The sequence below is a fragment of the Varanus komodoensis genome, unplaced genomic scaffold, assembly GCF_004798865.1.
Source record: "Varanus komodoensis strain SLA01 unplaced genomic scaffold, ASM479886v1 scaffold74, whole genome shotgun sequence".
In the NCBI taxonomy this organism is placed as follows: Eukaryota; Metazoa; Chordata; class Lepidosauria; order Squamata; family Varanidae; genus Varanus; species Varanus komodoensis.
Window position 1 is genome coordinate 1863795 of NW_025336401.1, and position 13437 is coordinate 1877231.

Below are 13437 nucleotides of genomic sequence, written 5' to 3' on the forward strand. Positions count from 1 at the left end.
CAACGGGTGTTAAAAGGGCGGTTTATTTCAATTCCGGGGGGCGGGACTGGGGTTGGGCTCTGAAGGAGAGCCGACAGACACCGACGCATTGGCAACGCCCACCATGCAGGAGCAGCGGCCCGCGAGCGCCGCGTCCTCTTGCACCTTCCAGCGACTCCAGAGGCGCTGCACTCCAGGCTGCTAGGACAGGCGGGAGGCCCCAGGATGGGGCAGGGGCAAGTCACTGGGACACAAGAGGCCAAGAGGCGCAGCCCTCTCGTCTCCTGTGACGCAGAAGACCAAGGGGATTCCTCCCCTCCTCCCCGAAAGCCGACCAGCTGTTAGGTCATCATCTGTGCATTTTTGTTCTGCATCTGAACGATCTTGCCAAAGCCACCTCTCCCCGCGTCGTAGTCTGTCCGGTACTCATCTCGCACCTGGAAGAAGGGAAACAGACAAGACAAAGCTCCTGCCTCCACTTCGTGCCAGATCCCTTTCGGGGACCCGGAAACAGCCAGGCCACCCTTACCTGGCCACCCGTCTTTCCGCGGCCAAACTGCCGCCCCTCCGTGAACCCTACGTCCCAGTCCGTCCGAATGACGCGGTCGTCCAGCCGGGTCCCGCTGATGAACCGCATGGCGTGCTCGGCTTCTGCTCTCGTGTAGTATCTGCAGTGGCGCTGTAAGGAAGACTCCCGGGATCATCTGGAGGAGCCCCAGCCGAGGCTGAGGAGCCGGCGATGGACCACCCCAGCCCCACGATCGGCCAGCGACGCGCGTCTCGGCACCACGCACAGCATCGTGTGCGCCAAGGCAGTCGCACCGAGCGGCTCGTCCAGTCCCCACTTGAGGGGCTGCAGCCGGCGGCAGAGCGAAGGCGCTGCACGCGAGACCCACCTCCAGCATCGGGGCGGGGGAGCACTTCTGCCTGAGGCTTGCAGGCAGAAGCTGCTGCCAGCAGGCGGAGCGAGAGCCACTGCCCGAACAGAGCGCCGGGCCGCGCTGGAGAAAGCGCTCCCCGTGCTCCTAGCACCACTCTGTCTCCTCCAAAGCAGCATACGAGCCCGGTGGTCAGCACACGGGCAAGCACGGCTGAAGCAGCAACATGCGCTGCCAGGGCAGAGGCTCCTTCTGTCACCTGCTCGCTGCAGGCACACGGGACCGGGGGAGCCAGGTGCGCCCACATTCCGTCCCGTTTGGCATCACCCAGAACCGCTGCGCTACAGTCCAAAAGGCCGCTGCCCGGGCCATCACTTGCCACCACAAACACCGGCCAAGGATACTCCACAAAGCAAAAGCCACAGGGGGTTTTCTTCACATTGTCCAGCCCCATGACAATGCGTTTGATATCCCCACACTTGGAGAAGAGCTCGTGGATTTGCTCCTCTGTGGTGTAGAAGGACAAGTTGCCCACATAGAGTGTGCAGGAGTTCTTCAAGGCTTTCTCCTGGAGGTGTCGCCCCCCCTGGGAAAAGGAGAGAAAAAAGAGAGCATCCAAATAGAATCACAGGATAGGAGAGCTGGAAGGAGCCAGAAGACCACCAGGCCCAAGCCCCGGCTCAGTGCAGGGCTCCCAGTTAAACCATTCATGCTTCCACTACTGGGCACCAAGAGCTGTTCAGCACTGCTCAGACCAGAAAGGCCAACGTCGGCCATAGTCAAATGGGCAAAAATAAAGCTGGAGAAACAAGTTACCTTGGGACCAAGTTCATGCACTGCCCACCAGCCTCCAGGCCAGTTTGCAAAGCAAAAGGTGAAATGGGCTCCTAAGTGCCGACTTGCTGGGAAGGAGCTGAGGGGCTTTGGAAAGGGAGCCTGCACAGGCCTCCGCGGACCAGCCAGGGTGCACAGGGTCATAACCCACCAGATCGAGACAACTCCGGGGCCATTCTCAGGTTACTGATGCGGCCCTACCTGCCTCGGTTGAAGTAAGTGACGAGAAAGGAGGCAGAGCAGATGCTTCAGGCAGGGGTTGGAAGGGACGCGGGAGTCCATGGAGGGGTCAGCCGGTTCTGGTGCCCAAACCTGATGGGAGCACCTGCTTCTGTATCAATTTCTGGAAGGTCAACTCTGTGTCCAAGTTTGACACCTACCATGTGCCCCAGGCAGTTGCTTGTTTAAAGTTGTTATACACTGTCCAATGCCAGAGAGTCTCTGGATGGCTTACAAGAAAAACAGACGGACCAGCTGGTGGATCCTTTGGGACAGGCGCATTTTCTTTCCGCTTTCAACATCACCGAGGGTTATTGGTCAATCCCATTAACCAAGGAGAGCAAAGGAAAGACCGCTTCTGCCACCCGCGTGGGTCTGGAGGGCATGGGGTGGCTGCCACATTTCAGCAGCTTACAGACAGGGTGCTGGGGCACTTGTCCCACTGGGCAGCTTCCTACGCAGACGATACTGTAGTGTTCACTCGCACTTGGGAGGAGCACCTAGATCACCTCCAGCAAGTATCAGCCGCTTTGAGGCAAGCTGACCCCAGAGAAAGCAAAGCAGCTCGGCAAGAGGTACAACACTTGGGCTTTACCGTAGGGCAACGTCAGATACGGCCGAAAGTGAAGCCAACGGCCACAGCCTCGGACCAAAAAGGAGGTGCGACAATTTCTGGGACTCACTAGCTAGTATGGATGATTCATTCTCTATTTTTCCTCCAAAGCTACACCCTTGACAGATGTGACCAGGAAAAAACAGAGCTATAACCTATAATGGTCCAAAGCAATGAAGCAGCTTCTCGGGATCGAAGAACCCGTCTCCTCCGTTGGTCTCTCTTACAGTAGCCGGGTATTTCCCAACCTTCCATCCTCCAAACAGATGCTTCGACTCTAGCTGTCCGAGTGCAAGGGGAAGGGGCAACTGAGCCCCCTGTGCCCTACCCGAGCGGAAAGCTACAATGTGGAGAGAGCAGCTCTGGCCATCAAATGGGCGGTCCCAGCACTGAGGCGCTATCTGGGGGGCGGCACTCACGGTGGCCACTGACTGTGCCCCCCTGCAGCGGCTTAACAGAAGGGAGGACGACAAGCCCCAGTCTCTGGCATTTGGCGTTACAGCCATAAGCCTTTATGGCCCAACACGGACACAGTACTCAGCTTGCTAACGCTGATTTCTTTTCCTGCCAGGGACCTGGTGAACCCCTCTTGGGGGGATATGTGAAGGAGTAGAGGGGCTCACCTGCTTTCCCTTGGCATCCAGAGGAGGTGAAGCCGCAGGGACGATGCCAGGCCCAGCATTTCCCCAAGCAGGAAGAGGCACGGGCTCCAAATGCCGGAACAAAGATGCATGCGTCCGAGTGGAATTGCCAGCCGGGGCAGGAACAGCTGAGGTGGGAGGGGTAGCAGTGGTGAAGGGAGGATGAGGAGGGGAGAACTGCTTGGAACGGGGGATGCAGAAGAGAAAGGAAAGGACAGAGGTGCCAAGAGGGAAGAGAGGAAGAGGAGTGACGGGAAAGAGGCTCCGAGGGAGGATGCCAGAAGATGCAAGCCGGCTTTTCCTGCTCAAGAGACCCGTGGCCCAAACAGCCTGAGAGAAGCTGCGAGGGGAAGCCTGGGAAGAAAAGCTCTTTGTCATGCCAGCCACAATGCAACTCCCTGCCTTAGGACTGGAAGGGGGAGAACTGGAGCCGGTGCAGGAACTGGGCACTTCAGGAAGCTGGCAGCGGCAAGTGACTGCAATCAGCAACAAAACCCGGTGAGCAACCCTCCTTCCTTTGTGGGTCCTGCATGGAAGTCAGGGAACAGGAAGCCTTCGACGTGCCCCTCCCTCCTGATCCCGTAACACATGCTAAAAGAGAAATACAGTACAAGAAAATAAATGAAAAGGCCAAGGAGAATGAAAACATCTTCGCCTACTGTCAAACGATGACACTGCTGGCCCCAGATGGGCCTGAGGAAGGAATTCTACGTCCTTGGGACCATCACCAGGAAGGCACTCTCTTCCTGATCACCACACCCCTCATCTCTTGTGACCTCTGATGCCTCCGCCGAGACCAACTGCATCCCTAGATGGTGCATTCCCTCCCGCTCTTTGTAGGGCATGCAACTCTATCTGGATGCCATGGGCAGTGCAGTGCTAGCAGAGGAAAAGCAGAACAAATTTTCTATCCTTGGAGGCGAGGTGGTCCAACAAGCAGCTCCAGAGGCCCTGGCCTGCAGCCCTCTTGCTGCTCAGAGCCCCCTCCCCCCCACCGAATTCCAGCAGTGGCAGGTGCGTGATGGCAGCAAACCCTCTGGGGCCAGCTGAGCTGAGCAGGGCAGGGCAGCAGAGTCTTCTCGCTGTTCCCATGCACGCCCAAGGCTCTCTCCATCTTGGATTGGTGGAGGAAGCCATGCTCCAAGGAACAGCCAAGCGGTTCCACGGATTTGGGGGGACCAAAATCCATCCATGTGCTGTTTCACTCAGGGCAGGGGACTGACCAGGTGGGTCTGTTTGGAAGATGAGCCAGTCTGGCTCATCGGCAAAGTCCAGCGATATGGCAGACTTCGGCCCACCAGCCAGCTCTCCGCAGGGTCGCATGCCCCAAAGCAGGCTCCCCTCTTGTGCTACAGGAGCACTGTTGTCACAGATGCACTACAAGGACCTATAATCTGGAGTGCTGAATCAGACCAAAAGCCGGTGTTGTCCAATGGCAACCCAGATGCTCCTGAGAGCACCAGCTGCGCACGAAGGACCTGCTGCCGAGCCTGGCATCTGTTGCCAAAAAGCAGAAGGCCCCTAACCATGAAGCAAGTAGTCGTAACTCTCTGGATCAAAACAGGATGAGAGTTTTGGTCGCAAACATCTGGAGGGCACCACACTGAGGCAAGGTGGAATTAGTGCTGCAGGGAGCGTTAGACTTAGCGGGATTCGACTACTTCTGTTGCAGGTTATGCAGTTCTCATTCACTGGAATTATGTCATCTCCATTAGTTGAAGACCAAAATTAATATTTTAGTTTGGGGAAAGCAGCTCCACTGACAATGACGGTCGGGGATGGGGAGGAGGTTAGACACAAGATTGCTAAACTGTTGCACTTAATTGATCATTCACACAAACTTATGAACAAGTACCTTAAGGAACACTAGTAACGGGTGAGGACAGTTTTGTAGCAAAGCTTATAAACCTGATCTTTCCTGCCATGCCTGCTGCATGGTGCTGGGTATAGTTAGGAGCAAAGGAGAGGGCCTCTTCCCCAGGCCCTGCCGGGGCAGCAAGCAGCACCCCACAGGCAGGGGCATAAGTACAATTATTTAGGCTGTCGGTGAAATGCTGCTTACTTAGTTGCAGGAGACTTAGGGAGCAACCCTGTGCATGTTTAGATAGAAAAATGGCCTACAACTCCAAGCATTCCCCAGCTAGCACAACTGGCTATACCTCTAGCTGATTCACAAATTAATTTCATATGTTCATAGTAGAGTTGGAAGGGCTGGGAAAGTCATGGGGTCCAGCCCCCTGCTGTTGCAGGTCACCACGTCACACCCTCCCACTCAGAGGGCTGCCCAGCTTCTTTTTGAATGTCCCCAGTGTGGGAGAGCCCCCACCTCTCTGGGCAGCTGGTCCCACTATCCTATAGCTCGGACAGTGAGGAAGCTTTTCCTGATGTCCAGCCTGAATCTGGGTTGTTGCAACTTGAATTGATTATTCCGTGTCCTGCGCTCTGGCATCAGCCAGAAGGACCTTGATCTTCCTCTTTGGGACAGCCTTCGAGGGACTTATGGAGGGATACCATGTCCCCCCTCGGCCTTCTCTTCTCCAGGCTAAATATGCCTAGTTCACTCTTGAAAACAATTGCTTTCAAAGAGAAAATAGGCGTTCCTAGTTGCAATAGTTTATCTTAACACATGGAGCCTCGATGCAGGATATATACTGCATATACTGCAAACACCATGTAGAAGAACTTCGCCTGCTATAGAGAGGGCCTAACACAGCCGACGTGCATGAAGGGTAGCCCAGTCCGATCTGGGCACGGCTAGCCGCACGAGCGGACTGCGGGAGAGAGGGGCCCCGGCCCGGCCCGGCCCCGCATGGCCCCCCCCCCCAGGCCTCGGGCGCTCCCCGCCCGCCAGAGCCCCCCTTCGGCCCACGCGGAGGCGCCCCCTCGAGCCGCGCCGCGCCGCGCCCGGCCAGGCCGGCCGCCTGCTTGCGGGCGCTCTGCGGGCCGAAGAGCAGAGCGCCTCTGGTCGTGGGCAGAGCGCGTCCCTCCCGAGCGCCCCAGGGAGCGAGGGGGCCTCTCCGCATGCGCAGAAAGCCCCCCACCTGGAATTTCTGGTCGCGATAGTCGCTAAAGTCGCAGTACGAGTCCCTGTCGAGGCGCCTCAGCACCGTACTCAGGATCCCCGACATCTTCGGCGCGCGGCGATGACGTCAACGCCCTCGCCTTTTACAGCCACTCGAAGCAGCCTGGCAGAGCCTATTGGCTTTCGTACTTGCCACTCAGAGCCCAGGCCCCGCCCCCGAGCACCCCGAGGTTTTCATTGGGTGCTCTGATATACGTCTCCATGACACGACCAATCGCTGGCCCGTCTCCGGAGAGGGGTGGGACGTCTTGCTGCTGGGGTGCCGGGAGTTGTAGTGCTGTGTGGACACCCCGCCGGCTGTTATTTAGGAGGCTTATAGATAATTCGTCTTCCTGGAATTTCACAGCATCGCGGAATGGCAGAGCTGGGAGGGCCCACCCGCGTCGCCCACCCGCGTCGCCCACCCCACGCAGCGGCCCCTTTGCGCGCCATGCCTCGCCGGGAGGAGCGCTCTTCCCACGGCAGCCACATGCGGGGCGGCGCGTTCCCTGGGCTGCCCACCCGCACCCGGCCAGTTCCTTCCGGGCCGGCACAGGTCTGAGACGTGTGAAGGCGGAACCGTGTGCTCGGGCGGGCGGCACTTCGCACGTGCTCACGCCGTGCCGCATTTGCCAGTTTGCAGCCCCTTCTCCCGGCTGGGGGAGCTCCTTTTGGAGCTCCTCACAACCCCCCACCCCGGCACTACTAATGTGCGGATGATCTTGGCCTTGGTCTCCGATGAGACACCCTTTACACTGACGAAAGCCTCGGGAATTTAAGGTCCGTTGCCCCCTTTCCTACACTAAATGTTGCATTAGCCTTTCTCTTCAGCCACGCACATGTTCATGGTTTTTCACAGCTGTTTGCAGGCGTAATAAATATGCTTCCTACAGGGAACAGTCTGATAGGCAAACCTTCAGGTTAGAGCGAACCTGTCAGCAGGCGAGATGACAAAGGGGCTGCTGGTGATTTCAGGCTGTGGGTTTCTTGAGTGTTGGGGATGCATCTGGCAATGCAGGGAGCTTCCATTTCTGCGCTTGGAGAGGGGTGCGGCCCTGGACTGGGGCATTGGATCAGAATGGTTGCTCCCACTTGCCTGATTGCCGTTATTACTGTCCTCATACCAGGGCTAATCGTGGTTATCAGAGAGTGCGCAACACAGGTGCCTTTCCGTAACACCACTGCTATTTGGTCCTCCACTTGGAACCAGAGCAGGGTGTTTTTAGGTTCCACTTAAGCCACATGGTCACACATTAAAACCTTCGAGTTTGTTTGTGTGATCAAACACGGGAGTTTCTGATTTTGAGCGAAAGGTTAGCTTCTTGGGTTTTGGAAAAATGCAGGACCCTGAAGCACACCTGAGCAAGGCCGGTGGGGAGCGTGGCCCACTCAGAGCCAAAATCTCTGCCCTCGCAGGAGGGGTGGGGTTGGCCAGTCAGACTGCTCTCCACTGAGGACACCTCTCGTCTCTGGAAAATCGGCCGGAGGGTTAAGGAGTTGCGTCTGGTATTCGGGCAGGGGCGCTGGCCTGAATGTTTTCTTTCCCGGCTGCCTTTTAGCTTCTGACGCACTCATTGCGATGGAGGAATCCGCCGCACAGTCGAGTCAGTGCGAAGACAGGCGGCTGACGGACAGAGCCGTGGCCACCAGCCTCATGGGCTTAGCCGCACAGTTTGCCCTGGAGGTACACATCGTGTGTGTGTGCGTGCGTGCGTGCGTGCGCGTGAGGATACAAATGTGTGTCGCTTTCTCCCTGTCCCTTCCGTTGGAGATGGGCTCGCAGGTGCAGTGGCGCCATCGGTACTGCAGGGCAGAAGCGTCCTCACCCGGACAGGAGTGGGTGACTCTGTGCTCCTGCTCTGCTCAGACTGGAGGTGCAAACTCCTCCGTCCTCATCAGCCACTTTGCCAAGGATCATCGGACTGGATAATTTGGTCTGTTGCAGCAACAAGTGCACAGAGCCTCTCTCTCTCTCTCTCACACACACACACACACGCGCGCACACACACGCACACTGCAGGGATCCTAAACAGTTGAGGTCAGAGAGAGAGAAGAAATGGAGAGCATGCAGGTAGCAATTCGCATTCTCTCGTAAGCGTGCTTGAACTGGCAGGCATTCTGTCCTGCCAAAATCTTTACCTTGCGTAGCGTCCCACTTGTGTGGGGAAGAGTGATTGTTGCGAGAGATTCCCTGTTGTGAAAGATGGAAAAACAAACATGTCGGAAAGACCCTTGAAATCATCAGGTGTGCTGTCTCCCTGGAGCAAAGACCATTGATGCAACTAACAGACTTCCACTGATGCACAACCTCCTGACACACATCCCTGCCTTCTCATTCATGTGGGAACTAACAACACTGCCAAGAGGAGCTTTGAGGAAATTACATCAGACTTTAAAACCGTAGGGAAGAAAATTAAGAACATGGAGGCCCAGATAGTTTTCTCCACAATCCTTCCCATTTGCAGGCGAGGAAAAGACGGGAGGACAAAATACTCTGCTTGAATTCCTGGCTACGATAGTGGGGCAGCCATGAGAGACCACGGGCTGCGCTTCCTGGAGGACGGACTGATGGCCAGTGGGGACTGCAGCTCACAAAGAAAGGAAAGGGTGCACTTGGCCACAGCATGGAGTTTATTGTATATTCCATACATCGTTTTATATATGATTGGTACTAACGTAGTAAGTAGTGATAAGCTGTTGAAGCCACTGTTTTTGATGGGAAACCCAGGCAGGATAGATTGGTGCTCTTCTGGAGTGTGGTCCTTGGTGAGCAACAATGATGGGGATTGTCCTTTGGAAAGAGCTCGGAATGGAAGGGAACAGAAGACAGCCATGGAGAGGCCAGACGAGTGGGATGTCCAGGTGCAGGAGAGGTGGCATTAGCATTGATTTTGTGCCTGCAAATTCTGCAGTTCAACTGCAATTAGTCTCTAATGATTGTAGAAACACCCAAGCAATGGGCTTGTGGTGGAATTAGATTTCCAGCAGACCACACTTGGGGAGAAGAAAAATGCCAAAGAATTGATCACTGCATGCAGGGAGAGGAGAGGAGAGGAGAGGAGAGGAGAGGAGAGGAGAGGAGAGAGGAGAGGAGCGCCTTTGGAAAGGTTCAGAGATCCAGTTACCAGCTGCAAGCTGGCTTCAGCGGTGCTGGTGGCTGAGGAAGCAGTCTGGCACTCCCCTTGGCTGATCCCCCCCCCCCCCGCAGCCCCTCCTGTAGCAAGCATCAAAGTATCGTGGACGAGGACCTCGAACACTCATCCTCCGAGGACTCTGACCCCTTGTCCTGAGAGGAGGAGGCTCCGGGGGGTCATCAGCAGCCCACATCCTAGTTCTCCAGAACCCCCAGTGGTTTTCTCCTCTGCATCCAGAGAGGCCCTCCTACTGTCTTCAGGCCACGAGGAAAGGCACATGTCCTATGTTGTCACAGCCTGAGGCTGCTAAAATAGGCCAGATATCTTTAAGAAGAAAAGCTCCATCAGCAAGGCGGCTTAGGGGACCAACCGGTCCGAATGTAGCCAAAGTCCCCATTCGAGTATGGCTCCTTGTTGGAACAACAGACACACAACCCTGTTTGGCCAGCAGACCCAGCACCACTTGGAGCTGCCCAAGCTGCCGATCTCTTTCCTCCGAAACCTGTTCCTTGATGCATTGCAAAACCCAGGCTACCGTGCAGGTTACTGGCAAAACCCATGGCCTGAGCTGATGCACCAGCAGCAGCAGGATAGCCGAGGAACTGGGCCAAGAATGCATCAGAGTAAACTACATTTCCTGCTTCCTTGGCTGCTTCCTCTAAGCTGCATGTGGAATCTCTGCCAGGCTAGCATTTGACAACTTTAGCACAAGACTCCGACGGCTTTTCCCCAGCCTGGTTTCTTTATCAGCCCCGTGCTGGCCTTCTCACATAGGAAAGCTGCCTGTTTTTCTCAGTAGGAACTATTTGTTCATCTTGCCTAAATGAACATTAAAATATGGGTACAATGGAGAGCATTGACATAACTAGGCTTCCAAACCGGGTGCTAAGTAAGTGAGCTGTGCTTTTAAATAATGACAGCAGTAAAGGATTGGTTATTTATTGCTCTGTGATAAAGGGTGCTGCAAGTCTGTGGTTTCCCACAACAAGCCTCTGTTGTGAAGGCCACTCCATTCGCATAGCGAGATGGGTCTCCAGCACATGGCAAATGCCAATCAGAAGGGAAATCTACCAGGATGCAATAAATGTCAGATCTTGCTCGGTGGGATGCCCATCAGAAGAAAAATTGACTCGGAAATCAGAGCACTTTACAGGCCTAGCATTTCCAATATAAACATGAAAGTATCTCATGGGCTCATAAGGACTTACAAATTTATTACAGCAGGCACTTTTGGAATTTCAACATTTGCAGATCCCATGCAAATATCACACAGAAAACAGGCTAGGTTTTATACAAGGAAAGCTGGTCCTACTTTTCAGCAGAATGAGGCAAGTGCTTGGTGTAGCTGCTGAGGTGACTGTGAGAAAGCAAAATGTTTCTCTGGCTTGGACTTAAGAGAAAGCCAGCCAGCATGTCCCAGAGGCTGAGGCCGTCCTCATACCTTAGTCCTGCCCCCTGGCTGGCTGGCTGGCTGGCTTCCCACACAAGACCTCCATTTCCTTCTGGCCTCGGTCACTGTTGGACACTTTCCTCTGCCCTGTGGGTTCGCGTGCTTTCGTCCCGGGTGGAATACGGAGCCCAGTCAACGCTTTGCTCATGCACAGCCTCACCCAAACGAACATCTCGCATGTGGACCTCAAAACGGTGATAGCCCATGCCCTTTGGGCCCGAACCATCCTGATGTTCTGAAGAATCCTGCACTTCTGGAGCGTGGTCTGGTCCCATTATGTCGGGTAGGGTTCGGCGGCTGAGGCTGAGAATGTGGACAAGGCCTTGGCCAAGTTCAACCGACCACCTGCATGTTTGACCCTTTCCCCCCATGGCTTCTCACTCAAAGGAAGGAAGGGGCGTGTTCCTGGGGGCTGTACATGTCTCCTCAAGAGATGGAGCATTTATTAAAACCTGGCCTTGTTAAAAGAGGCTATGAATAAGCCACTCCTGAAAAAAATCCCACCTTAAGGAGATCAAGAGGGCAGCAACTTGGGGAAGGGCCTTTTCAGCCGTGGCACCCCAATTGTGGAAGCAGCTCCTCACAGAGGTGCACAGACTCCTCCTCTCTATTCTTTTTGGTGCCAGGCAAAAACCTTTCTATTGACCCAGCTTTTCCATGGCTAAATGATTTTAATTCTCTTACAACCAATTTTAACTCTATGCTGTATTTATGGTTCTGCTGCTTTACCTTTGGACTCTCTTGATTACAGTTGTTGCTTTTGTTTTTATATTATGTATATTCGATTTTAATGTCACTGATACTGTCATTTGGCGTTTTATTTTATGCTCCTGGTTATTTTGACTCTGAACTGCCCAGAGAGCCATTTTGGGCTTCTGGGCAGTGCCAGAGGATATCAGAACAAGAGCAGTGTCAGCTGCTTTCCAGTTTGCAGCTCTTTACCGGATGAGTCGCAGCACAGACACGTGTTCCAAGTTCGTTCACAGAGCAGTGGAGACAACCTAATTGTGGAGCGAGGTGCTAAATAACGTGTGGTGCTGGTTTTCATTTAGCTCTCCCAAAGTTGTGCCAAGAGCCCAAGGGGGGAAAACGTGAATTTTCCATAATTAACTGGTGAGAAGCTGCGGGGGAAGCTTGCAGCGATGCTGGGCTTATGAGCAACGGCGCGGTGCTGTGGCCGGTTCTCCGGATGCAGCCGGCATCTTGGCGCGCTTGCTGGGCTGAGCCCCGCCGGGCTCGTCTTCTCTCCGACCTTGGCGACTGCGCTGTGGGAATAGGGTGGCCTCGCCAGCTTCCGGGGGGATTTCAGCTGGCGCCCCCCTCCCCACGCCGGGTCGGGAAGGCTGGACGGAGCCGGCACAAAGGGCCGAGTGTGCGCTGGGCAGCCTCGGAAGGGGCCCTTGTCGTCATGTGGGGCGGCGCCAGCAGATCCTGACAAAGCCGCAATTGAAAGGTCGCCCTTTTCACGGGTCGGCTGTGCGTCAGGCCCTCTCGCCTTCCCCCCACCCCTCGCCCTCTCTCCTTCTCGTTCCCTCTCCGACAAACGCCGCTGGGGCATCTTACATGGCAGCCCTGCTGGGGAATCGTGCCAAGACTCGCCACCCTGTTCACCCGCGACCCCGAAGGACCGGACGTGGTTTGAACTGCAAGGCGAGGAAAGGCAGGCGAGAAACAAAGCACCACAAGCTCTCCTTTCAGAGCCTGTGTGCCCTTCTTGGCCAGCCTCGGTGGCTCTCGCGTTGCGCTGTTAAGGTCTGATGGCCACAACGATGACCCTGAGGGGTAGGCTGGGCTGAAAGTCGGTGCCTGGCTCCAAGGCTCCCAGTTGGCTTCACGGCTGAGTCCACCCTGAGTCTCAGCCCCACGTACTTAACCACTGCACCACACTGCCTGAGCAGATTGCAATGGGCAGCTGCTGGGTCCCCTGTCTTTAATCTGCATATTCAGAAATACCCTGAGTGCCAGGCTTCTGGGCATCAAAGCCAGCAAAGGGAACAGAGGTGGGATTCTTGCCTCACAGAGGATCGCTGGTTTCCGAAAAGCCTCCTGGGTCAGGGGCAGTTGTGCTGGCTGAGATCCAGGCATCTCCTTCGGCCAGTCAGTGCTAGGAAATGGCGCGGGGTTTGGGTGGGGGCACGAGGCTCCATCAAGTGCATTAAAGGACTGCATTGTCTTGGCAGAACGTGTGTCGCCCACTGTCCCTGGGTGTCGTCATACATGAGCATAAATCACCAGACAAGCGGCTGCACAGCTTGGTTTGGCACCGTCGGGGAGAAGCCACTTTAGCAGAGCGTGTTGCCTTCTAACCCTCCAAGCCATAAATAAAGGATCTGGGCAATAAAGATCATTACTTAAATGGCTCTTCCACATTGATTTTTCCTTGGTAGTCTGAGCTCACACTTTGGCATCTGCCCACAAAAGGAGGAGCTGGTGAGAACGGTCCTCCTGTCTGTCTGAATGAGCCACGAGCGAGATCCGAATTGGGCCGAAGTCCGGGCCTGGTGCTGAGGAAGCCCCTCCAAGTGCCCTCCAGTGGGGGGTGGGGGAGGATGGCTGGCTTAATAAGCTAGGAGATGAGATGCCGGTTGATTGGGAACTGGGGAAGGTGGCATCGTGGGACCGGCTGGC

The 13437-nt window shown here is 55.4% G+C and overlaps 1 protein-coding gene across 3 annotated transcripts; it reads right to left on the reverse strand.

Moving 5' to 3' along the window:
• Positions 1-7: 7 nt before the first annotated feature.
• LOC123034981 (nuclear cap-binding protein subunit 2-like) lies at positions 8-6312 on the reverse strand. 3 transcript variants are annotated; one of them, XM_044452800.1, is made up of 5 exons: positions 6206-6312; positions 3147-3755; positions 1262-1443; positions 509-647; positions 8-416 (listed from the first exon to the last, which is right to left on the reverse strand). In XM_044452800.1, exons 2-5 carry the CDS (start codon positions 3540-3542, stop codon positions 321-323), a joined length of 813 nt encoding a protein of 270 aa, XP_044308735.1. In that variant the 5' UTR covers positions 3543-3755; positions 6206-6312; the 3' UTR covers positions 8-320. The 3 variants fall into 3 exon arrangements, with proteins under 3 accessions (XP_044308735.1, XP_044308734.1, XP_044308736.1); XM_044452799.1 differs by having other exon boundaries at positions 3147-3518; positions 6206-6297; XM_044452801.1 differs by lacking the exon at positions 3147-3755 and having other exon boundaries at positions 6206-6298.
• Positions 6313-13437: the final 7125 nt, after the last annotated feature.